The 27545-nt window shown below is 39.0% G+C and overlaps 1 protein-coding gene and 1 pseudogene across 4 annotated transcripts in view; both read left to right on the top strand.

The window, feature by feature from the left end:
* Positions 1–711: 711 nt before the first annotated feature.
* On the top strand, positions 712–764 carry LOC112424372 (U7 small nuclear RNA; annotated as a pseudogene).
* A 21914-nt stretch (positions 765–22678) lies between these two features.
* The window catches only part of LOC105468212 (nuclear envelope integral membrane protein 2), an 81768-nt gene continuing 76901 nt past the window's right edge, over positions 22679–27545 (top strand). The window contains exon 1 of one of the 4 annotated variants that reach the window (XM_071073099.1): positions 22679–22847. In XM_071073099.1, the coding sequence (XP_070929200.1) occupies positions 22751–22847 (97 nt within the window). In that variant the 5' untranslated portion in view covers positions 22679–22750. Of the gene's footprint in view, positions 22848–22929; positions 23871–27545 lie in introns of those variants that run through there. The other 3 variants (XM_011718280.3, XM_011718274.3, XM_071073098.1) reach the window with 3 other exon arrangements.

Raw genomic sequence — 27545 nt, 5'->3', positions numbered from 1 at the left:
CTATTAGCATGTAATAAAAGAGTCCATGGAGATATAGGACAGGATCGTTCTCTCTGCTTCTCAGAGCACTCAGGAGTAAACATTTGAGAAATGTTGCCACAATCACCAGAAATGTTCTGACATGGTCCTCTCACACCCACTACGAATCAAAGCTACTCACGTTCAGCAACACGCAGATTTCGTGATGCCACCTGGAGCTGCTCAAGCTACAGACTCCACAAAGCTCACTGCTGAAGCGGATGTTAGCTAGCAAGAAAAAGCAAACCAGAGAATTTACAGTCAGAAAATCTCAATTCAGATGTCACTCCTGTCACTTACAGGCTTTAAAGTGCTAGACAAAGCTTTTAGCCAGACCATGAGAGTGATCTGTCTGCAGCACCTGTCACCCTGTGGGTCCTCTGGGAGTATATGACTGATAGAGCTGACCAGGCAGACTTCTACTTCTTTCCACATGCTACACAGGGATCTCACCAAAGCTGAGTCCTTCGTGGAAAAGTGAACACTCTGCAGGTAGAGGTGGTAAAAGTCCTTCTTGCTACAATCTTAAATCCAGTCATTTGAGTTCTCTAAGTTCAATTTTTTTCTGACGAAGAATGGAACGCATAATAACAATATCTCCCTAAGAGGACTATTTTGAGGATTAAATGAGGTAGTGCATGTGAAAACACTGTGTAAATAGACCTCTTCCTCTACAATAATAAGAATTGTTATTTTTGTTACAGCTCTTTTAGAATTTGTTTAGCAGGTTTTCCAGGAAAACCTCTCACTAAAAAAAATAAATAAAAAATAAAAAAATAGTTATTTTTATAATATTCTGCTTACGAACTGCTTTGTACCAAAGTTTTGTGTAAAGTTGGTTTCCATTAATACTTGGAACACTTAATTTTTTTTAACTGGTTCTAGGACACAGATATTTTCTCTCTTTAATCATACCAGAAGTAGACTGAAAAAAATACACTGCTATAAAATTCTTAGAGGAGTTTATAACATTGAGAACACATTCCCTAAACTCTGCTGAAGTTACAATTAAATTATCAAAACTTAGAAAACTTAGAAAGTTAATACCAATTTACCATTTCTGCTTCTTGTGAAAATGGGGATTCTATGTAGCAAAGATAATTTTTTTTTTTTGAGGTAGGTTCTCACTTTATTGCCCAAGCTGGATGCAGTGGTGGGATCATAGCTCACTGCAGCCTCGAATTCCTTGGATCAAGCAATCTTCCTGCCTCAGCCGCCCAAATAGCTGGGATTATAGGTGTGTGCCACCACTCCTGGCTATTTTTTTTTTTTATTGGTAGAGGTGGGGTCTTGGTATGTTACCCAGGCTTGTCTTGAACTCCTGGCCTCCCGCCTCAGCCTCCCAAAGCACTGGGATTACAGGCAGAAGCCACCATGACCAGTCAAAGAGGAGAATGTTTTTAATATATTCAGTGGGTTCTGGGAAGATGACAGTGGCAGCAGTATATTTTAAAATCCAAATCTCAACATAAAAACAGAGTAACTACCTAACAAAATAAAAAACCCACAGACAATATTTACAATGACTAGTTACCAGGCATCCGCACTGACGAATGAGGACAAACCACCAAACAGCCACAAGACCTGAATCATATCAGCAACTGAGCAGGAGAAAGCAAGCGGGGAAGCAATGAAACTTGACAGACTTTGACAGACTTAGAATGAAGGAAGCCCAAAACAGCAACGACTTTTTACTGGGAAGCACGTGGGTAGGTCTTGCCCAACCCACAGACTATGAGTGCAAAAGGTCTGCTACAAAGACTGAGAGTGCTTAAGCAATCTAGACCTTATGACTTCTCTCTAGAAACGTGACCTGCCGGGGCTCCCTTCCAGGATTCCCTTCCTGGACAGCATCACACTAAAGAGAAATGCCAAGTGGAATCAAAATTGAGCTGGACAGAGACAATGGATAACAGAACAACTGATAAAGGAGGCCCAGATAAAGGGGGAGGAGGGAACTGAACTAGGAAATCTCATAAGGCAAACTGACTCTTTTTAATACATAAAAACAACAGAAGAGGGAGTTTGTGTGAAGTTAAAGAAGTTACCCAAAAATCATGAATCAGTCCTACTAACAGTTATGGAAAGCCACTTTCACGTAAAAATTTAAAACAGAAAAGTATTGAGGCCAAATCTCTTGCAGTTATTCCTAAGGGGAAAAACATGAGCAGAATAATCCCTCCACAAGAAAGACATGCTCAAAGAACAAACATAAACTATAACTTTCTATTTCAAAAGAAGGTAAAATACATTAAGAAAATGATGCAAATGAAATGCAAACATTAATCCAAATTTTAAAAACTCATAATTGAGGTGGCAGAACTCAGGGGACAATTAGAAATAAAATGAAGATTCTTTCAGAAATGAAACTGTACTAGAAGAAACAGAATAGCAAACAAAACAAAACAAAACAAAACAAACTTTGCCCTAGGAGAAATAGAAGATTGAAAAAAGAAGAAAAAAAATTTAAATGAAAAAAAATAAAGAAAAAGATTAAAAACCATTAGAGAGAAATTGACAAATACTGAAGATGGATGAAGAAGATTAAACCATAAGTAACCAGAATCTCCGAAGAAGAAAAGTAAAATAAGGGGACAAAACAAATATTTAAAACTATAGTTGAAGAAAATTTTCCCTAAACAATAATATGAAACTATGTGTTGAAAAAGCATACTATGTAGCTGAGAATATTGACCTAGAACAACTAACACTAAGATGTATTTCTAGTAAGATGGATGAACTTAAAAAAAAAGAAAATATTTCATTGGCTATGAAGTCAAAACCAGCAAGTGATTTGTAAGGGTAAGAAAATTAGATTACCATCATATTTTTTACAACAATACTTTATGCCAAAAGAAAACAGAGTAACATACTAAAGAGACTCAAGGACTACAATACGAACCAACATTAAAATGGTCAACTATAAAAGCCACTGAACAATATTTACAATGACTAGGTTACCAGGCATCCACACAAATGAGTGAAGACAAAAACTTTGAGAATATTGTTTTTTAGCCCTTCCTAAAGACTCTACTAGTCAATGAGTTTCAGATCATTAAAAGAGATATCAGCATGAGGACTGGTGGTATACATTAAAGACAATTACCTGAAACTAATAAGTGTGAGTTAAGAGAGAGCATAACATGTAAAGGCTACATTTGCACATGATGCAGATATAGCATTGCTATTAAAAAATACAGTCAGAGAAGGGAGATCATATGAAAAAAGTATTTGAAGCTGTTTTTTGTACTTATGCTGTTGTTGGTATAAAAAAGTATGTGTATTATTATTCTGATCCTGTTGTGTGTGTAATGTGGAATAAAGTTAATGAGTAATTATGAGATATTCTAATTTCATCTGCTATGGTTTGAATGTTTGTGTCCCCTCAAAATTTATATGTTGAAATCTTAACCCCCAAGGTATGGTATTAGGAGGTAAGGCCTTGGGGAGGTGATTAGGTCATGAGAGCAGAGCCCTCATGAATGGCATTAGTGCCCTTATAAAAGATGCACCAGGTAGCTTGTTCACCCCTTCCACCAGGTGAGGCTGTAGTAAGAAGGAGCCATCTATAAACTGGGAAACAGGCCCTCACTAGACATGGAATCTACTGGTATCTTGATCTTGGACTTCCCAGCCTTCAGATTTGTCAAAAATAAATATCTGTTTTTTGTAAGCTATCCAGTTTATGGTATTTTGTTATAGCACCCCAAACAGACTAAGACACTGTCATCTACTGTATACCTGGGAACTAGGAATCTGGATATGGGGAAAAGAGATTGCAATGTAGTATAAAGAAAGCTAAGTAAAAAAACCCATAGTCCTGAACTTTCATTAGAAATATCAGTAGACACGTTTTCTAGTTCTGCTACTGAAAAGTTGCAGAAACAATAACCAACCAGGTAGAACCAAGCATTAATGCCTGGATAGTGGTCTTGAAATTTTATTTCCCAAAGGTTTTGCTTTGAAATCTAATTTCAGAGATATTAGAAATTTTTGGAGACATGACGGATTCCATGTCTAGGGATGGAACCATATAAATGAGCCTGTAACATCTGCTATTAGATATCAAAGAAATTAGCAAAATTACTAGGATATGTCAAAAGGGCTCAGGAGCCAACTTGAAGAGAATCCTATTAGCCGAAGATAGGATAATTTGAGCTTCAGGAAAAAAAAGTAATAATTGCTATTCATTGAAATCTTATTAAATATACAGAAATCCATGAGTTCATGATAATATTATTCAAAAAAACAAAGAACTGTTCAGCTTCAGAGGATGAAAAGGAACCAATTAATTATCTTGAAAACTGGTAAATTAGGGGAAAAGAACCAATCGCTTATTCTGCCTTTTCTACATGAACTGCAGCACTGGGTAGCCGAATGGTAGATGAGGAGATCCATCTCCTTATAAAAGTATTCCAACTAATACATGAAAAAGAAATCATGGAATTTGAGTGTCAACATTTTGCAACCTCCAATGAATTAGTGGATCTAGATATCAATAGTTCCTAATGTCACAAAAAGAGAGTTGACCAGACATTTTATGCCTCCTAATGAAAGAACACACACAAAACCTATAGCCTCACTGAAAGGAATAAAACCCAAGTCTGCAGAAGCCTTTGAATCCAGCTGCCACTTTTCAGGAAATACAGAGAACACAGGTACATGCCAAACTGTACCATAAGTGTGAAAACAGTGATACCCAGCTGTGGGAAACTACATATCAAACAGCTCTAGTTTTTCAATAGATATATCATGAGGAAAAGAGAAAGTGGAAGGGTGAACAGGTAGATATGAGAGACTTAAGAGACAACCAAAACAATTATTAATGGGCAAAAGTACAGTGTCTATGGATGTACACTTGGTTCATACAACTATAAACAAACACATAAAAGTGATTATTATGAAAACCAGGATGGTGGATATTTTTGGAGGAGGGAGAGGTTTGAATACATGGAGAGCTGGAGTAGCTGGAAAATTCTACTTCTTGATTTGGGTGATGGCTACCAGAATGTTTACTGTTTAATAACCCATTAGAGCACACGTTTATTTTGGTATAGCTTTCTAAATCTGTTTTACTTCATGATAGATATAAAGATTAAGAGTAATAAAAATCTGTTTAACATAAAAGATTGCTATCACAACAAAGAGAATTTTAACAAGATTCTCTCATTGGTATTACTCAAGATTGAGAGTACCTATAATATTTTCAGTGCTTATTACATAAAGCAAAAAGTAGAAAGAGGGAAAACTAGGAAAAGGCAAGAATCAGGTGAAACAGTGAAATGGAGGGGAAGAAGAGTAACCTCTAAATCTTAAAACAAATCCAAGAAAATTAGTGTGTTTAGATGAGCTGTTTGCCCTAAAGTGGGCTTAGATTTTACATAGAGGAATATATATTTATGAAGCCCTTATTACTTAGAAGGGCTGGCCCTTTGAACCTCAGGGTATAAAATTTTCCTTGGCCTGTTCTAACCTTGCTTTAATTATTGCTAAATAAGTTAAGAGGGTTAAAATTTAAATGGATTGTTTTAAATATTAGTGTCAGGCAAATTATCTTTAAGTGAAAAGAAAAAAAAAAGGAGTGCCATCAGAATCCTAATGCCAAGATATATGAACATGCATTTCCAGGGACACACCCACAATGTGGTTAGGAGAGACAAATTCTAACCTGCAGAATGCATGCCTGAAAAAGGAATCTACATCCTCCCTCTTTCCTTCTATTTGCTCCACTGTCTTAATGGCTTGTCCTGCCTGTCATTCCAATTGGCAAGTGACCTAGATAACTGAGCTTTCTCACACTGGACCATCTGGATTAGTCACTGCTCTTTCCACCCCACCTCTCCTTTTTTATCCCCTCTTTCTTTTTCTGCCGTTCCTATCATCTTTTCCTTACTTTCCTCATGATAACCCATCCTCCTTTGTCTAACTTTTCTTCTTTTATTTTAAGAATAAAAAGTATTTCTGTATGGGCATGATGGCTCACGCCTGTAATCCTAGCACTTTGGGAGGCCAAGGTGGGCAGATCACCTGAGGTCAGGAGTTTGAGACTAGCTTGGCCAACATGGTGAAACCCCATCACTACTAAAAAAATACAAAAAAAAAAAAAATTAGCTAGACGTGGTGGCGTGCACTGTAGTCCCAGCTACTCAGGAGGCTGAAGCACAAGAATTGCTTGAACCCAGGAGGCAGAGGCTGCAGTGAGCCGAGATGGCACCACTGCACTCCAGCCTGGGCAACAGAGCAAAACTCCATCTCAAAAACAAAAGAATAAAAAGTATTTGCAATTTTGCTGTTTAGGAAATTGAATGATTTAAAATAAAGATGTTATCTCAATCTATTCAACAGGATTAATAGAGGAAAAAATACATAATTGGTATAGAAACAACTCCCATTTTGAGTCAGTGTGTATATTTCAAAATAGAAAACACATTTGTCAAAGTTTAGAATAATGAATAAAACTCATTTATTAAGTCACCATAAAATTTCAGATTACCATTTTCACACATTTATGAAGGCTCTGGGGAGCTGTCAAAAATATCACCATAGTGATTTTCTCCACTGCCTATTACTATTCCAGTTTTTGTCTTCTATGAAACCACTTCCCACTATAAACACTAAAAATACCAGACACTCGCTCCACCACTTTTAGCAAGGGTATGGGCTACCAAAATACATGGGACCAGAAAGTCTGAGGAGTCTGACGAGAAGGTGAAGGTGAGAGCTTCCAAGAAAGTCTTTTCTTCCCATTCAAGAGATGAAAAGGGAGATAGTCCTCCCTATATTTGGTTGTGATTGTGTGAGAACCCAGTGTCAGCAGCAAGGACAGCCTTTTTCAATTATGAAGGGAAAAGTTTAAGGACAAAGTCCAACAAGTGGAGAGTGGTGGAACAGAACGCTGAAAACAGCCTGGGTCCTTGGGAGCAAGCTTAAGCTACTGAATCAACTGGCTTTGGGACTTCAGTGCACACAACATAATAAATGTTTTGTTTAAGACACTTTTAGTTACAAATTTTGTTACTTGTAGTTGGAAATATCCTAGTTAATACATACCTTGACAATACAGGTAGATTTCTTGACTCTATTGCTAAGGACAGGACCTATAAATCACAGTAAACAGATGTAATAGAATGGTGGGGGGGGGGGGTAGGGGAAGTAACTGAAATGTACTAAATAATAATAATTATTCATTTTCATCTAATTTTAGAGACTTTGCATAGTGCAAGCAAAAATATATCTAATTTCAGGTAGATGGACTTTATTGGCAAAATATGATTAATGACATTAGCAAAACTTAGAAGTACAGTCATCCCTCAGTATCTGTGGGAGATTTATTCCAGGGCCTCCCATGATACAAAAATCCAGAGACAGTCAAATATGTGATATAAAATGTTGCAGTAAGTACTTGTATATAGTCTACACTCATCTTCCCATACACTTTAAATTAGCTCTAGTTTAGTTATAACATCTAATACAATGTAAATCCCAAGCAAATTGTTGTTATACTGTATTGTTTAGGGACTAACAAGGGAAAAAAGTCTGTATGTGTTCAGTATAGATGTAGCTATCTTTTCTTTTTTGATGCAGAAAAGGCCTCTGACAAAATTCGACAGCCCCTCATGCTAAAAACTCTCAATAAATTCGGTACTGATGGAACGTATCTCAAAATAATAAGAGCTATTTATGACAAACCGACAGCCAATATCATACTGAATGGGCAAAAACTGGAAGCATTCCCTTTGAAAACTGGTACAAGACAGGGATGCCCTCTCTCACCACTCCTATTCAACATAGTGTTGGAAGTTCTGGCTAGGGCAATCAGGCAGGAGAAAGAAATAAAGGGTATTCGGTTAGGAAAAGAAGAAGTCAAATTGTCCCTGTTTGCAGATGACATGATTGTATACTTAGAAAACCCCATCGTCTCAGCCCAAAATCTCCTTAAGCTGATAAACAACTTCAGCAAAGTCTCAGGATACAAAATTAATGTGCAAAAATCACAAGCATTCTTATACACCAGTAACAGACAAACAGAGAGCCAAATCATGAATGAACTTCCATTCACAATTGCTTCAAAGAGAATAAAATACCTAGGAATCCAACTGACAAGGGATGTAAAGGACCTCTTCAAGGAGAACTACAAACCACTGCTCAGTGAAATAAAAGAGGAAACAAACAAATGGAAGAACATACCATGCTCATGGATAGGAAGAACCAATATTGTGAAAATGGCCATACTGCCCAAGGTAATTTATAGATTCAATGCCATCCCCATCAAGCTACCAATGACTTTATTCACAGAATTGGAAAAAACTGCTTTAAAGTTCATATGGAACCAAAAAAGAGCCCGCATTGCCAAGACAATCCTAAGTCAAAAGAACAAAGCTGGAGGCATCACGCTACCTGACTTCAAACTATACTACAAGGCTACAGTAACCAAAACAGCATGGTACTGGTACCAAAACAGAGATATAGACCAATGGGCCAGGTGCAGTGGCTCACGCCTGTAATCCCAGCTCTCAGGGAGGCAGAGGCAGGAGGACAGCTTGATCCCAGGAGTTCGAGACCTGCCTGGGTAATATAGCGAGACCCTGTTCTCCACAAAAAAAAAAAAAAAAAAAAAAAAGGAAGGAAAAAAAAAGACAAAAGAGATATAGACCAATGGAACAGAACAGAGCCCTCAGAAATAATATCACACATCTACAGCCATCTGATCTTTGACAAACCTGACAAAAACAAGAAATGGGGAAAGGATTCCCTGTTTAATAAATGGTGCTGGGAAAATTGGCTAGCCATAAGTAGAAAGCTGAAACTGAATCCTTTCCTTACTCCTTATATGAAAATTAATTCAACATGGATTAGAGACTTAAATGTTAGACCTAATACCATAAAAACCCTAGAAGAAAACCTAGGTAATGCCATTCAGGACATAGGCATGGGCAAGGACTTCATGTTTAAAACACCAAAAGCAATGGCAACAAAAGCCAAAATTGACAAATGGGATCTAATTAAACTAAAGAACTTCTGCACAGAAAAAGAAACTACCATCAGAGTGAATAGGCAACCTACAGAATGGGAGAAAATTTTTGCAATCTACTCATCTGACAAAGGGCTAATATCCAGAACCTACAAAGAACTCAATCAAATTTACAAGAAAAAAACAAACAACCCCCCAAAAGGTGGGCAAAGGAAATGAACAGACATTTCTCAAAAGAAGACATTCATACAGCCAACAGACACATGAAAAAATGCTCGTCATCACTGGCCATCAGAGAAATGCAAATCAAAACCACAATGAGATACCATCTCACACCAGTTAGAATGGCAATTATTAAAAAGTCAGGAAACAACAGGTGCTGGAGAGGATGTGGAGAAATAGGAACACTTTTACACTGTTGGTGGGATTGTAAACTAGTTCAACCATTGTGGAAAACAGTATGGCAATTCCTCAAGGATCTAGAACTAGAAATACCATATGACCCAGCCATCCCATTACTGGGTATATACCCAAAGGATTAGAAATCATGCTGCTATAAAGACACATGCACACGTATGTTTATTGCGGCACTATTCACAATAGCAAAGACTTGGAATCAACCCAAATATCCATCAGTGACAGACTGGATTAAGAAAATGTGGCACATATACACCATGGAATACTATGCAGCCATAAAAAAGGATGAGTTTATGTCCTTTGTAGGGACATGGCTGCAGCTGCAAACCATCATTCTCAGCAAACTATCTCAAGAACAGAAAACCAAACACTGCATGTTCTCACTCATAGGTGGGAATTGAACGATGAGATCACTTGGACATGGGAAGGGGAACATCACACACCGGGGCCTATAAAGGGGAGGGGGGAGGGGAGAGGGATGGCACTGGGAGTTATACCTTATGTAAATGACGAGTTGATGGGTGCTGACGAGTTGATGGGTGCAGCACACCAACACGGCACAAGTATACATATGTGACAAACCTGCACATTGTGCACATGTGCCCTAGAACTTAAAGTATAATAAAAATTTAAAAAATATATGTTGTCTGTGGTTGAGTAAGGCCATGGATGCAGAATGCACAGCTATAGAAGGGCTGACTGTGTATTTGTTGAATTATTTATACATTCCACTTTCCACGGTCTCTTTTGAAACATAACTAATCTAGAAATTATGATTTTGTTATAGAAACAGTGTAGAACAAATAGATTCTATTATGTCAGTTTTCTTTGTAAAATAAAATACTAGGAGTATCTAGATTAAAAATTTATTTCCCACACTGGGTTGCATTTTCTTTGACATTCCACTCCTATGACCAGCTAGAAAAATAGGGAGTGAAAGATCTGTATAAAGACTCCATAACACACTTGAATGTAGCCAGATATGGAGTACAAAGAGACAGGAAGAATGAAAACAGAGGCTCTGGAGAACTGACTTTAAAAAACAAAAAGAAAGAAAGGGAGAGGGAAAGAGAGAGAGAACATACAAGCAGAACAAAATCTGAGACACTGTTATATTTATCTCTGTTCCCCAACCTCCACCCACCAGTTTTTAAAAATATTTGAGTTCTTTCCAAAAACACATGAAAGAAAATAGATTGAAGAATTTTCTGCATAGATTGTGATTGCTGGGGATATTCTGAAGTGTATGTTCAAGAACTGAAAGCTAGAAGAGACAATCCCAATGTCTTAACTGAATTGAAAGGCTCCTGAATCATACATAAATCTCTTTCATTATCAAAAAATGACTAAGAAAGGCAGTTAAGTAACTTAAACTTAAAGGGTATCTGCTGTTTGTAGGTTTCCCTGAAAGAAAATAACCTTTGAAATATAATTCATCTTCGGTCACTGTAAATCATCTTAAAAGAAATTACCCCAGTGGGGGGAAAAAAAGAGGACGCTAGATTGTAGAGAATGGCTGATCAAAAGAAATGTTTCCTAATGGCGTGTTAGTTGCAAAGAAAACTTTGGCAGAGGCTCCTTAGGAATCAAGTGAAGTGGAGTGTTGGGATCAGATGGTGTCAAAGCAAGAGATAAACTAGAATCTCAATGCTGGGAAATTTTATTTATAGTGTAATCCTAAACTTACTAACTGAAAAATAAATCTTTTCTTATTTTTTTACTTTTTTGTTTTATTTATTTACTCATTTTTGAGTCAGGGTCTTGATCTGTTGCCCAGACTGGAATGCAGTGGCATAATCATAGCTCACTGTGGCTTAACTCCTGGCTCAAGTGATCCTCCCACATCAGCCTCCTGAGTAGCTGGGACTACAGGTTGTGCCACTACACCGAGCTAATTTTTTTTTTTTTTTTTTTTTTGGTAGAGACAGCGTCTCACTATGGTGCCTAGGCTCGTCTCAAACTCCCGAGCTCAAGTGATCCTCCTGCCTTGGCCTCCCGAAGTGCTGGTATTAGAGGCATGAACCACCATACCTGGTTACTTTTTAAAAAAATAACGAATAACTGGTGACCAGTTTCCTGCATCTTAGTTACCTCAAATGCACTCTTAGATGCACTGTATTTGTTCAACTTTGCTTTATTCAGATTAACTGATTATACTATTTTTCCCATTAATATTATTTTCCAGCCATGATTCAGTAATCACCAATCACTTTTGAGTATTTTTTCTCACCAGTAATACATAGTCAAAAGAATATTTGCTTCAGAATCATAAATGTAAATCCCCAAGCTATATATCAGACCTACTGAATAAGAATCTTTAGAGATGGAACTCTCATTCACACCAAAATTTGAGAACCATGACTTAAAAAAATTCCACATCTCTCAACTTACAGGAATTTAACCATTTTTTCTTTTACCAAGAGCTTTAGCGATTTATTATAGAGGACATACTACCTTTTTCTTAATAAATTATATTTATTATAATCCTTTCCAATGTTTATTTTTATTGAAATAATCTATTTATTAGATTTGATATGACTTATTAAAATTACTGAACTAGTATATGGCAAGTCAATTTCAAAATATTTTCTAAATGAAATATGCTAAGGAAAACATGATACAACAAATCAACTTCTATTTTTATTCTTTTATGGAGAAGTCTCGGATACTCTGTCTTTTCTCTTAATGTGTAAAATTCTAAAACGGGATTTTTGAAAGAAAGAAATGATGACACATAGCCTCTGTAATCTTTATGGCATTGGCTGGTATTATTGCAGTAACAGACCAAATTTTTCTTTATGAAACAACCTAGAGTAGTAGAACTTTGCCTATTTTCTTTTAACTTATTTAATTAAATGCTCTACTTAAAAACTAAGTGAAAGCTCCTAAATAATTTCTCACATGAGCTGAATTTTACTTCTGATTCATAGTGCCTGATTATAGCCCATGACAGTTACTGAAAATTAATTAGTTATAAAGAGCAAGAACCCTAGAAATAAAAATGCAGAGGCTGAAAATTGAATTGTCATCTTTTTCACATCACATGGAAGTAGTGTAATGGAATTAAAAGAATTTATGAGACTGCTGGTTCCAAAATGGTGGTATATAAGCAAGCTGGCTTCACTTTTTTCCTACAGAAATCCAAAAACAAATATACAGCTCCTAAGATTATCACCAGCAAAATTCCTGAACTCCAGTATGAGGATAAGACAGTTCCTAAAGCCACAGAGAAGTGAAAAAATTACAAGCAGATGGCAAGAGAATTGAACTTACATATTTACAATGCACCTCTCCTCAATCTGCCTGTCACCAAGTGTGTGGTATTTCAGGCACTGCTGATGCTTCCCAAGGGTTGAGGCAGGAACAAGACTCCTGCCAGGGAACCCAGGATGGTGAGAAAGCTGATTGTCCACCTCAATCTCACTTTTCTGGTGTAAAAACTGTGAGCCAGGGAGAAATATCCTTGAGAACAGCCAGAGACAGGGGCAAAAAGAGAGAAAACCATCCCACCTAAAAATTCTGCTCAGTGACTTGGCCAAAAGAGATATCAAATGAGAGTGACGATTCAACAGCACCATACTATAGGTTTGTTCCACAGGTCCCCTGGGCACAAACTCCTAGCCAGCCTTTTCACAGTAGCAGGCTACCACACTTTGGGACCTCCCTCATTTGGGACAGGTGGCACTCTGGTTATTTACTAGCGGCAAGCAAACTGGGCTTAAGGCACCATCCAGTGCTGAAAAGAAGATAGCAGCCTAGTCGGGGGTGGAGGGAAGACTATCAATAGATAAATTACAAAGAATCTCTGAGCAAACATGTACAGTAAAAACCCAAACAAGCCAGATAGAAAAGACTGGAATAAGTAACGAATTCTTCAATAAAAAGACATAGCTATGGATTCACAAGAAACTATAGCAAACAGGGAACCATGACCTCTCCAGACAGACAAAGCAAGGAGCCAGTGACTCAACCTACAAAAACAGTGCTACATGAACTTTCTGACCAAGAATTGAAAATAGCAGATTTAGGGAAACTTAGTCATCTCTAAGATAACACAGAAGAGCAATTCAGAAATTTATCAGAGAAATTTAACAGAGATTAAAATAATTTAAAAAATCAAATAGAAATCTTAGAACTGAGAAACACGTTTGCTAAACTGAAAAATTCATTAGAGGTTCTCAATAACAGAATGGATTGAGCAGAGGAAAGAATCAGTGAGCCCAAAGACAGGCTATTTAAAAAGACACAGCCAGAGGAAAAAAAAAATTTTTTTAATGAAAAGGAAGAAGATCACCTACAAGATATAGAAAGTCACCTCAAAAATCAAATCTCAGGGCTGGGCACAGTGGCTCACACCTGTAATCTCAGCACTTTGGGAGGCCAAGGCAGGCAGATCACTTGAAGCTAGCAGTTCAAGACTAGCCTGGCCAACATGGTAAAATCTTGTCTCCACCAAAAATACAAAACTCAGCTGGGTGTGGTGGTGCACTCCTGTAGTCCCAGCTACTAGGGAAGTTGAGGCAAAAGAATTGCTTGAACCTGGGAGGCAGAGGCTGCAGTGAGCCAAGATTGTACCACTGCACTCAAGCCTGGGCAACAGAGCAAGACTCCACCTCAAAAACACAAAACAAATCTAAGAATTATGTGTGTTCAAGAGGGAGTGGGGCAAGAGCAAGAGGTAGAAAGCTTATTCAGAGAAATAATAACAGAAAAATTTCCAAAACAGAAAGAGATAAATATCCAGGTACAGGAAGGTCAGGGAACACCAAACAGATTTGACCTTACTAAGACTACCCCAAGGCATATAATAATCAAACTCTCAAAGGTCAAAGACAAAGAGAGGATCCCAAAAGCAGCAAGAGAAAAGAAACAACATACAAAGGAGCTCCAATTTGTCTGGCAACAGACTTCTCAACAAAAACCATACAGGCCGGGAGGAAATGGGACATTTTCAAAGTGCTGTTTGAAAAAGAAAAAAAAAACAAAAACAAAAAACTGCTATCCAAGAATACTGTATTCTGCAAAGTGATCTTTCAAATATAAAGAAGAGATAAAATCCTTTCCAGAAAAATGTTCACGGAATTCACCATCAGCCCCATCTTACAAGAAATGCTAAAGGGAGTTCTTCAATCTGAGAGGTAAAAACACTAAGTGGCAAATAGAAAATATTTGAAAGTTTAAAACCCAGTGGTTAAAATTAAGTATGTGGGCAAACCCAGAATACTCTAATACTGTAATTGTGGTGTGCAATCTACTAACAGCTTTAATGTGAAGCCCAAAAGACAAATCTATGAAAAACAATAATAGTTACATCAATCTGTTAAAATTAAACAACTTGCTTCCAAATGACCAATGGGTCAATGAAGAAATTAAGAAAGATATGTAAAAATTTCTTGAAACAAATGAAAGTATAAATACAACATACCAAAATCTATAGGATATAGCAATAACAGTAGTAAGAGGGAAGTTTATAGCAATAAACACCTATATCAAAAAGTAGAAAGACTTCAAATAAACAACCTAACAATGTCCCTGAAGGAACTAGAAAAGAACAAACCAAACCCCAAATTAGTAGAAGAAAAGAAGTAGTAAATATCAGAGCAGAACTAAATAAAATGGAGACCAAATATTTATATATTATATATAAATATATTATATATTATATTTATATTTATATAATATATAATAAATATTATAGATATAATATATAATTATTATCTAATATATATTATATATTATCTAATATATATTACATATTATCTTATAATATATATTATTACATATATAATTATATATTAGATAATTATATATTTAAATGAAATTGTTTTTGTGAAAAGATAAAATCAACAAACTTTTAGCCAGACTAATTGAGAAAAGAGAGAAGACCCAAATAAATAAAATCAGAAATGAAAAGGAGACGTAACAACTGAGACCACAGAAATACATGGAATCATTAGAGACTATTGTGACCAAGTATTCACCAACAAATCAGAAAACCTAGAAGAAATGGAAAAATTCCTGGACACATAAAACACGCCAAGAAATTAAAAACCTCACCAAATCAATGATGAATAATAAGCGCGAAGCCATAATAAAAAATCTCCCATCAAAGAAAAGCCCAGGATCTAATGGATTCACTGCTGAATTCTACCAAACATTTAAAGAATAACTAATACCAATTCTACTCAAATTATTTTTAAAAATTAAAGAGGAGGGATTACTTCCAAACTCATTCTAACAGGCCACCATTCCCTTGACACCAAAACCAGATAAGGACCCACACACAAAAAAGAAAACAACAGGCCAACATCCCTAATAAACCTCAAACCCAAAAATCCTCAACAAAATACTATCAAAGTGAATTCAACAACACATATAAAGATCATGCATGCTGGCTATGCATGCTGGCTCATGCTTGTAATCCCAGCACATTGGGAGGCCAAGACAGGAGGACTGCTTGAGCACAGGAGTTTAAGACCAGCCTGGGTAACATAGTGAGACACTATCTCTACCAAACATAAAGTAAAATATATTATCTGGGCTTGGAGTCATGTGCCTGTAGTCCCAGCTACTCAGGAGGCTGAGGCAGGAGGATCATTTGAGCCTGGGGGGGTTGAGGCTGCAGTGACCCATGATCATGCCACTATACTCCAGTATGGGTGATAAAGTGAGGTTCTGTCTCAAAAAAAAAAAAAACAAAAACCATTCACTATGATCAAATGGAATTCATCCCAGGGATGCAAGGATGGTTCAACATATGCAAATCAATGAACGTGATACATCACATTAACAGAACAAAGAACAAAAACCATATGATCATTCCAATACATGCTGGAAAAACATTCAATAAAATTATTCATCCGTTTATGATAAAAACCTTCAACAAACTGAGTATAGAAAAAAAATCTCTAAAAAATAAGGGCCATAGATGAGAAACCCATAGTTAACATTATACTGAATAGGGGAAAATTGAAACCCTTTCCTCTAAGATCTGGAACAAGACAAGGATGTCCACTTTCACCACTTTTAGTTAACATAATACTGGAAGTCCTAGCAAGAGCAATTAGGCAAGAGAAAGAAATAAAGGCTTCTAAATTGGAAAGGAAGAAGTCAAATTAGCCTTATTTGCAGATGACATGATCTTTTACTTAGAACCTAAAGATTCCACAAAAAAAAACCTGTTAGAAGTAGTAAATGAATTCAGTAAAGTTGCAGGATAAAAAATCACCATACAAAAATCAGTTGTATTTGTATATGCTAAAAGCAAACAATCTGAAAAAGAAATCAAGACACCAATCCCATTTATAATAGCTACAAAGAGTATAAAATACCTAGGAATCAGTTTAACCAATGAAGTGAAAAATCTATGTATAAGTAAACTATAAAACACTGATGAATGAAAGTTAAGATTTCATGGTGGAATAATTAATATTATTAAAATGTCCATACTGTCCAAAGTGATCTACAGATTCAATACAATCCCTATCAAAAAACCAATGACATTCTTTACAGAAATAAAGAAAGTCCTAAAATTTGTATGAAGCCACTCAAGATTCAAAACAGCCAAACCAATTCTGAGCAAAAAGAACAAAGCTGGAGACATCATACCACTTGATATCAAAATATATTACAAAGCTATAGTAACCAAAACAGAAGGGTACTGGCATAAAAACAGACACATAGACCAATGGCACAGAATACAGAACCCAGAAATAAAACCATACATTTAGAGCCAACTCGTTTTCAACAAAAGTACCAAGGACACACAATGGGGAAAGGACAGTCTCTTCAATAAAATGTGCTGGGAAAAATGGATAATCATATGCAGAAGGATGAAACTAACCTCTATATCTTATCACATATAAAAATCAACTCAAGATGAATTAAAGGCTTAAATTTAAGACCTGAAACTATGAAACTACTAGAAGAAAACGTTTCAGGACATTGATCTGGGCAAAGATTTTTCAGTAAGATCACAAAAGTACAGGCAACCAAAGAAAAAATAGGCAAACAGAATTACATCAAGCTAACAAGCTTCTGCATAGCAAAGGAAACAGTCAACAAAGTGAAGAGACAACCCATAGAATGAGAGAAAGTATCTGCAAACTACTTGTCTGACAAGGGATTAATAATCAGAATATATCAGGAGCTCAATTGAATAGCAAAAAACCCCAAATAATCTAATTTTAAAATGAGTAAAAGATATGAATAGACATTTCTCAAAAGAAGACATACAAATAGCTAACAGGTATATGAAAAAATGTTCAACATCCCAAATCATCAGGAAAATACAAGTCAAAATCATAATGAGATATCTCACTTCAGGTAATTTTTTTTAAATCAAAAAGACAGGGAATAACATGCTGGCAAGGATGTGAAGAAAGGGGAACACTTGTGCACTCTTGGTGGAAATGTAAATTAGCATGGCCTCTATGGGAACTCTATGGAAGTTCCTCAAAACTAGACCTACCATATGATCCAGAAATTCCACTACTGGGTATATATCCAAAAGAAAGGAAATTGGTATATCAAAGAGATATTTGTATTCTCATGTTTATTGAAGCACTATTCACAATAGATAAAACATGGAATCAACCCAAGTGTCCATCAATGAGATGAATGGATTAAAAAATATACTATATATACACAATGGAATATTTTTCAGCAATAAAAAAAGAATGAAATCCTGTCATTTGCAGCAGCATGGATGGAACTGGAAGTCATTATGTTAAGTGAAATAAGCCAAGTACAGAAAAACAAATATCACATGTTCTCATTTATATGTGGGAGCTAAAAAACAAGTGGATCTCATGAAGATAAAAAGTAGGTTGGTGGTTACCAGAGGTAAGGGGAAGGTGGGAGGGGATGAAGAGAGATTGCCTTTTTTTTCCTTTCTGTTTTAGTTTGGAATGCTAGAGTGGATTAGTCACTTTAGACCATCGTGAGACAGGTTAGTTTCACCCTACTGTTGATGTGCTGTTGCCATGGTAATCCTGCTCAGTATAAGAGGAACCACAGGTTCAGACATTTGTTGTATGTGCTTGGCTGAGGAGCCAATGGGGTGAAGCTACCATCTGTGGGATTATGACTGAATGCCTCTAAGTCAGAATCCCACCCAGGCAGAACAAGAAGGAAAAAGGTTTAATTGACTCACAGTTCCACATGGCTGGGGATGTCTCAGGAAACTTACAATCATGGCAGAAGGGGAAGCAAATATGTTCTTCACATGATGACAGGAAGGAGAAGTGCCAAGCAAAAGGGGGGAAATTCCCTTATAAAACCACCAGTTAGCATGAGAACTCATTTGCTATCAGAAAACAGCAGCATGGCAGTAATCACCCCCATGATTCAATTACCTTCCACTGGGTCCCTCCCATGACATGTGGGGATTATGGGAACTACAATTCAAGATGAGATTTGGGTGGGGACATAGCCAAACCATATAATTCTACCCCTAGCCCCTCCAAAATCTCATGTCCTCACATTTCAATACACAATCATGCCCTTCCAATAGTCCCCCAAAGTCTTAACTCATTCCAGCATTAACTCAAAAGTCCAAGTCCAAAGTGGCTTTGCAGGGTACAGCCTTCTCCCTGGCCACTTTCACAGGATGGCATTGAGTGTTTGCTGCTTTTCCAGGTACACAGTGCAAGCTGTCAGTGGATCTACCATTCTGGGGTCTGGAGGAAGGTGGCCCTCTTCTCACAGTTCTACTAGGCAGTGCCCCAGTGGGGACTCTGTGTGAGGGCTTTGGCTCCACATTTCCCTTCTGCATTGCCCTAGCAGAGGGTCTCCATCCCTGCCACAAACTTCTGCCTGGACATCCAGGTGTTTCCATACATCCTTTGAAATCTAGGCAGAGGTTCCAAAACCTCAATACTTGACTTCTGTGCACCCACACGCTCAACATCATGTGGAAGCTGCCAAGGCTTGGGGCTTGCACCCTCTAAAGCAATGACCTGAGCTGTATGTTGGCCCCTTTTTAGCCAAGGCTGGAGCTGAAGCAGTTGGAACAACAGAGCACCATGTCCCAAGGTTTCATAGAACCGGGGGCGGGGGACGGGGTATGAGGGGGGCCCTAGGTGCAGCCCATGATACTATGTTTCCCTCCTAGGCCTCTGAGCCTTTGATGGGAGGGGCTGCTGAGAAGGTCTCTGACATGCCCTGGAGACATTTTCCCCATTGTTTTGTTGACTAACATTCAGCTCCTTGTGACTTATGCAAATTTCTGCAGCTGTGTTGAATTTCTCTCCAGAAAATGAGTTTTTTTCCTATTGCTTCGTCAGGCTGCAAATTTTCCAAACCTTTATGCTCTGCTTCCTCTTGAATGCTTTGCTGCTTAGAAATTTCTTCCACCAGATACCCTAAATCATCTCTCTCAAGTTCATAGTTCCACAGATTCCATAATTTATAAAGGAAACAGGTTTAATTGACTCACAGTTCTGCATGGCTGGGGAAGCCTCAGGAAACTTACCATCATGGTGGAAGGGCAAGCAAACATGTCCTTCTTCACAAGGTGGCAAGAGAGAAGTGCTGACTGAAGGGGGAAAAGCCCCTTATAAAACCATCAGATTTCATGAGAACTCACTCACTAGCATGAGAGTAACAACCCCCATGATTCAGTTACCTCCCACTGGGTCCCTCCCACGATGTGTGGGGATTATGGGAACTACAATTCAATGAGATTTGGGTGGGGACAATGCCAAACCATATCAACTTATATTCAAATTCACTGGTTCTTTCCTCAGCTATGTTCAGTCTGCTGATAAGCCCATTGAAAGAATTCTTCATTTCTGATAAGGTGTTTTTAATTTCTAGCCTTTCCATTTCACTTTTTAAGTAATTTTCCTCTTTCCGCTGAAATTCTGTATATATATTCATGCATGTTATTCACCTTTTCCACTAGCTTTTTAAGCATAGTAATTATAGCCCAGTATATGGGTCATTTCTGAATCTGGTTCTGTTTTACCTCTTGATTTTTTCTCCTCTCTGCTTTTTTGGGTGTCTTTTAATTTTTGATCAAGTGATGGCTATCACATGTAGGAGAATAGTAACGACTAAGGTAAATAGTATTAATGTCCAGAAATAAGCCTCTTCGGTCCGGTCAATAATGTGGGTAGTTGAGTCAATCTAGTTGGGAGTTGTGCTGAATTTGGGTTTTATTGTTGTTGTCATTGCCTTCACTCTGTACCACAGGCTTCATTCAGATTCCTCTAGCAGGGGGTTACTATTACATTGTTTTAGTGTGGAACCTAGAGTGCTGGGGACTTTTTCTCAGTGCCCTTCACTCAGCTTTAGCAGTGTTTGCATGCCTGTGCTACAGAGAGGTCTCTCCCCACACTCTTTTTCCTCCTCACTAGCTGACTGGTGTTGTCACTGGTGCTTGGCTTATAGTGGGGAAAAGGGGTTTTTCACACTCCTGGTCCTGCCTTGGTTTTAAGCAGGCCCTGTGCACCTAAGCCTCAGATGTGGGGCTATCTCAGTATTCCTGATACTTCTCCATTGCAGCCAAATCCTTCCTTTATCTGTGGTGAGTCTTGAGTGAGAGTTTCCCAGGAGTAGCCAACTTCAACTTTCTATTGCTTCAGGACACGGAGCCCTAGTGTTTCCTGCTCCTGCTGCTCCCCAAAGGGCAGAAGGTTTGTGCTTCTACCTCTTGCCAGAAGCAGGGGGTGTTTGCCAGGATCCTGTTGGTGGTAATGCTTCCTGCCCTTCCCCCAGTGGATAAGGTTTTCATACAGAAGAAAGGTTTGGAGAGGTTAAGTGGAATTTTATGATTGTCCCCCAGTGACAGAACTGTCACCTCCTAATATTCTTTTTATCTCCGGAAAAATATTTATTGCTTATAGAGAGAAATGTAGTATTTCAATATAGCTTCTTTACAGATGTTTACTAATGATCTGTGATATAAATAGCACTTTAAATATTCAGTACATTGCTGCCTGCCCTTTTGTTTCTCTACCAGATATATTTGTATGAAAACACATTCATCATTCAACAATCCACCTGTTTATTTTAGCTACTTTCCATAGTGCCATCCAAAATTAAACCAAATCAAAATGAATGTGGTTAGGTACAAAAGCTGTCTTGCAAGAAGCAAGTGCGCACCTCACCTGGGAATATCGGAAAGATTTGGTTCAGGGCTCTGCTGTTTCTCTGAAGACAGGCTTCACTCAAATAATGATGGTTTATTTTTAAAAATCATCCCACTGAAAAGTCCCTTACAAGGAAATTTCTTAACTTTTTAAAAGCCATACATGGTGTACACATGGTGCCAAGTGCTTAAGGGCAGTTGTTTAAATTTTCCTTTGAGGGCAAGGAAAGCCTAGTACATTCTACTCAGACTTTTAGGAAAAATGAGGCTTATCTATTTTAAAAAGGATAATTTCTGTTACTTTGTGCTCTCTATCTCACCAAAAGACCAGAATTAGAGAAGACTGTCCTAGTTAAGTATGGAATATTGAGTCAAATTAATGGGTTCCAGGGCCTGTGGAGGGAATGTTCTTTAAAATATATATTAATATATCTCCTAATTATCAGTATTAAGACCATTCGAGTTGTATGTTAATTTAAAAATATATTACATTAAAAAACTATTTTTTTAACATAAGCTAATTTTAAGAGAAGTTTGATTGTCATATTGGTGAAGGAACATTTTACAAGCCCCTCTGTACTCTGAAATGTGGTGTCCAAGATTAGACATACAAGGTCAGTGTTACTTAAGCGGCCAAGTTTCCAATTTGTTATTGCTTGTTACCAAATGAAAGTAAAAAGGAAAACAGAAAGGTAAAATAAAGAAACTGGCTTTTATGTATTTTATTCCCAAAAAGGGCGTTTGCCCAAGGACCTTCCCATTCACGGGCTGTCACTCACAGGTGCTCGGAGAATTCAGCCTCCAAATCCCGCAGGTCACACAGATCAGCCAAGTTTTAAGAAACACTCCGGATTAGCGACCCTTCCTCTCCGCAACTCCCACCCCTGCGCCGGGACGCTGCCGGGTGGTCCCCAAGGGAAGATCAGGCCCTGGACGCCCCGCGAGCGCTGGAGGCCCAGAGGCCGAGGCCGAGGACGGGAGCATGCCACCGGGGTCGCGCCACCGAAAGCTCTTCCGGCCTGGGCCAGCGTGCCCCGAGGCCGCGGGCGGAGGCTGGAGCAATGGGCCCAACTCTCCCTCCGCCCCGGGGAGGCGGGGTCTCCGCCTTTCCCGCGTTCGGGCCTCACCGCCCCCCTCCGCCTTCTCTGAGGCCCCCCTCCGCCTTCTCTGAGGCCCCGCGCCACTTCCGCTCCTCGCGGCGGAGCCGGTCCCCTAGGGCTCGGGGTCGCACGGAGCTGACCCCTAACGAAATGGGGCCGTGCCAGGGGCGGTGGTGGCTGCTACTCTGGCTGCCGCCCCTGGCCACACTGCCCGTGCGGGGGGAGGCGGCGGCGGCGGCGTTGTCAGGTAACCTGGACCCGGCTGCGGCGGCGGCGGCGGCGCGCGCGTGCGTGCTCGCTCCCCGGCTTCGCGACTGCCCCCAGGGCGCGCCTTTTGGCCCGGGTGGCACCGCGAGGCCGATCCGGGTGGGCGCTCCCTTTTCTCCCTTTGGGGTCTCCCGGGCAGGCCCTGTCCGCCCTTCCTGTCTTCTTGGGCTTCTTTGGTCTCTCTCTTGGCAATTGGACATTTTGTAATTTTAGGACTAGAAACCGTGCGATCCAGTCGCCCAATTCCCTCGTTTTACAGAAGCAACTGAAACTCAGAGAGGTTTTGATTTGCTCAAGGTGACACAGCTTGTCACTGGCACAGCTGACCGTAGTCTCCAGACTTTCAGCACAAGGCCTTTTGTACAGTACATCAATGCGTGTTGAAATCCTTGTTATTTCGCTATCTCGCATTCCTTTGATCTCAAGAGTAGAGGAGGTAACAGCTTCAGCTTCAGAATCGTAGCGAAAATTCTCCTGCCACTGACTGGCTGTTGTGACCTTGAGCGAGTAAACATAACGGGTCCCACGTGAGCCGCGGGTAATGAGACCTCACAAGGTTCTTGTGGTGTTGGTGTGCACAATGCCTGGCGCACAGGAAGCAAGAACTGGTAGCGGCTGCTAGCGTTAGGGGCTCGCCACGGAGTGGGCTCAAGATGCTGGCACACTGGGGAAGGATCTGGGAAGGACACCTGGGGAAGTCAGAAACCCAGAGTTCCAACTCCAGACCTGCCGCTAACTTACCATGAGCTTCACATTTCTGTTTCTTTTTTTTTTTCCCTCATAAAATCTTTTAAAAGATTTCCTGGATGCACTCTCTACCAACTTCTCTTCCTTGCTTTGGCTACCCTGGTTTCAAGGGAGGCTGCCAAGTGTATTCTTTTAGCTGGGCATGGCCCTCCCTCCAGTTATACCGCTGTTTTTTATCTAAGGATGAATGAGAGACTGGATGTTGATGAGGTCATTATCAGATTCTGCCACAGCTCCCAGCTGAGGGAATCTTGCGGTGAGTTATATGTTGGGGAACTGTTGGATTCCGGTTTTCGTCGAACAGAAATTTTTTGAGTGTTCATTATGTGCTAGGCAGTGTTATACGTGCTTTAGCTGCGGTATCTATCATATTTAATACCCATAGAAGCCCTATGGGGGAAGGCACCATTTTATACCCATTTTTCAGATGAGAAAACAAAGGCTTGGTAGTAAGAAATACAACAATTTTATGCCAGTGAAAAATTAAAACACAAATCTGTCTAAGCAGGAAGGTTTCTGGGCATGGCAACAGCGAGAAAATTAGAAGTAGCCTTAGACCAGCACCCAGCACCTTGGATTCTAGACCGCTCATTACCTTCAGCCACAACTTGTGGTAAAACATTGGTCCAGGCACAGTATTTATGAACCGTAGTTTTCTCTTGAGTAAAATGAAGATGTTTTTTACTGAAGAGTTTCCAGTATTTTCCTCACCTCAGTAAACCTGGTGTTTTTAAAGTTTTTATGTTACCGCATTTAGTGTAATAGTAACAGCTTGCTTCTTTGCTTTGTTAATCAAAGACACGCATAAATACTTATTGGAGCTTCTGTTCTGCCTGAGACAGGTAGGATGCCCACTGACCTGATAAAACTAGTCCACAGCTAAGAAGAATGGCAACTTCTGTAGCCTTACAGGGATGCCTGCCATTCCAGTAGGCTTTCCAATACGGACTGTGAAGCGCCCAGTATCTGGTAATGTGCCAGTGACACTGTGTTGGCAGCCCTGGATTAGACTAGGCTTAAGAACCATTGCTGCTCTCTAAAAGTCTATGGTTTCATGAGGACCCTGAGAGGAAACAGCTGGTACTTCGTTTAAGCGAGGGGCTTGGATTAGGTGATACTTAAGGTACCTTCCTGTTCTAAAATTTTGTCTTGAATAACACACTCTTCAATGGAATGGGGAACATTCAGACAAACACCAGCTTTCTGTAACTATTTGGAGGAAAGTCAGAGACAGTTGACACTGAGAGGAAGAGAAACTTCAAGAGGTTCAGCCAGTTAGTAAGGTCCCTAGAAACCATGTGTTGTCCTGAGATGAAGTTCAGGCCCTGGCGGTGGCTTTCCAGGCTTAAATTATGGTAACAGTCCATTTGAAATCACAGCTTTCAAATTCATCTGTGAAGATTTGGGCTTGAAGTCAAAGACCTGAGTGCGCATTAGTATGTACTAATTCCAGTTTCATTCTCACATTCTTGGAGAAATAAAAAGATGAATATTCAGGTAAAAAAAAAACTGAGGTTAAGAGAATAGTTACCTTTATCACTTTGATGCCTCATGTTAACTCCTTTGAAAATATGAATTTACAGAAAACAAATAGAAAAATCCTGAGTCCATTTGACTTCTCACAAGTTAAGACTTGTTCGTTTATTTGCTTTTCATGTTTCCTACTCTTCTCCCTCCCCTTCCTTGCTCCCAAAGAAAAACAGTTATAGGGAAAATGGAGAAATTTGTCATATAATGTAGTGTTTATATTATGATTCCGTTCTAGTTTCATCTGAAGATATTTTTTTTTCCCCCATATGAGGGCCATGTCAGTTTTCAGGAGGAACATTGGTGAGATATTTTTATGTTGGGAGTTAGGTTCTGCTAAGATTTAAGGTGTTTGTGCTTTTTATTTTTAGCATATTCTGTAAGTAGATTTAAGTACTACCTGCTCTTCTGATGTTTTGACTGAGGTTTTTTTTGTTTTTTTTTTTTTTTCTGTGTATATGACTCAACTCTTTAACTTAAACATATACTTACATTTAGGAAAACTAATACATGACAAAAGTACTACAAAGAAGATAATTTTAATTAAAGTAGGTGATATGTAGCTGTCCCTTTTTTATATTAGATATGTAATTCTAAAATTAGGTTAATTGAATATTTATAAATTGAGTGGTATTTAAAGTGAACTAAGGAATCTTATCTCATTGGTTAAGGGAACCCCTGACTTTCTGAATCCTTTGGTAATGTAAATAATTAATGCCTCCTGTAGCATCTTAGTGATTTGGGCACTACTATCCAGAAATATACTGTTCTCTAAAAGTCAGTATAATTGAAAGGATCAAGGGAGCCTGCTGAGGATTGCAAGAAGTTAAGGAAAATGATGCCCTTCCAGGCTTAGAAACCTGTCTTTCCATAGTAAGGATGGCGTTCAGGGTTGATCCCACAGATACTCCTCAGTCCTTCGGAGTTGAGGCAAACCTGGGATAGCCTACAATCCCAGGTCTTTCTTCTGATCTGATTCAGGCTTGAGGAAGTGATTACCTAGGTTATGGAGCACCTTCCAGGGTACGGATATATTAAATACCTCAGCCTCAAGTAGAAGCAGTAGCTTTCCCTAGGCAGGTATTGTTCCCTTTTGACCAAATGAATGATTATTGTTAGATTTTTAAAAATTCCTAGAAATTCTGTTTCATTTCCTGGATTGTGTTGTAAGGGGATTGTTGTTTTTGTTCTAATTTTTAAATGTATATTTACTTATTTTTGAGATTGGATTATGAGACTGGCCAATTTTTGCGTTTTTGGTAAAGACAGGGTTTCACCATGTTGCCCAGGCTGATCTCAAATTCCTGGGCTCAAGTGATCCACCTGCCTTGGCCTCCCAAAGTGCTGGGATTACAGGCATGAGCCACAGCGCCCGGCCTGTTGTTGTTTTGATACATTTGAGTTTGCCTACATCTGCTACCAGCAGGTTCTATCCTAGTAGAATTAACCAGCAATAACTGGGGCCTCATGAATAAATGAAACCCGCAGACATGCAGGCAGCTTCATAGCCTTCAGTCAGGGCGTACTCAGCGATAGAGTTCAAATAAGCAGTCAAACTGACTCTGTTTCCTATTTCTGCTGGACATGATTGAAACTGAGAATTGAAGTGGCTCTAGAAGAAGATTGCTAAAGGGAGGAGAGACCTAAGAAAGCCTTTATAATCAAAGATTGGAAGATCTGTTCTCTCTAGGAAGGAGATGGGCCAGCTGTGATAACAGTCTTGTGACAATCACTGTCTTTTGCCTAGTCCAATTAGCCCATGGCTTAATGAACTGACTTGAAGCTAGGCTTGTGGCTTCTTATGGCTGAATTTCTGGTCCCTTACATATTTAGGAATTCCTATGTGGGTTGAGACTCATTCACCTCGGGAGAGAGGTGATAAGAAAAAAGGGCAGCCAGAGGACATGATGAAGCACTGCCACCTTGTCTGCACAATCTCATTCCACATCAGCTTCACCTCAAAAGCCAGAGGCCACTCTGGAGAATTCGAGGGAAAACACTGTTTGCAACATGCTTTTACTAGCGTGTCTATAGGTATGAACAGTCAGGACGACGTCTTTCCTTCTATGCTGTCTTTAATCTGGTTGAAGACTGAGGGGAAATACAGAACAAGTTATTTTCTTCTAACTGGCAGATCCCTTACATAGAATACACTGATGTATCATATATGAGTCAAATAAAAGAAGCTTAATCCCACCTATTCTTTCTGCCCTCCTCTATCCAGTGAGGGACAAGAAGGTGGTCCCTAGCCCAGAGGATGTTAAGGGTTACAGTACTCAACCTTCTAGCTATGGATGTATTGACCATGGGGTAGGGTAAGGGGGAAGTTCAGTCTGTGTCTTCCAGACTGGCCCTCATGCTTTGTGGGTTCTGTAGATGGGATGGCAATGGCACAGACTGGCAA

This window comes from Macaca nemestrina, chromosome 11, assembly GCF_043159975.1.
Source record: "Macaca nemestrina isolate mMacNem1 chromosome 11, mMacNem.hap1, whole genome shotgun sequence".
Lineage (NCBI taxonomy): Eukaryota > Metazoa > Chordata > Mammalia > Primates > Cercopithecidae > Macaca > Macaca nemestrina.
This window is presented reverse-complemented; position numbering and strand designations above follow the sequence as displayed.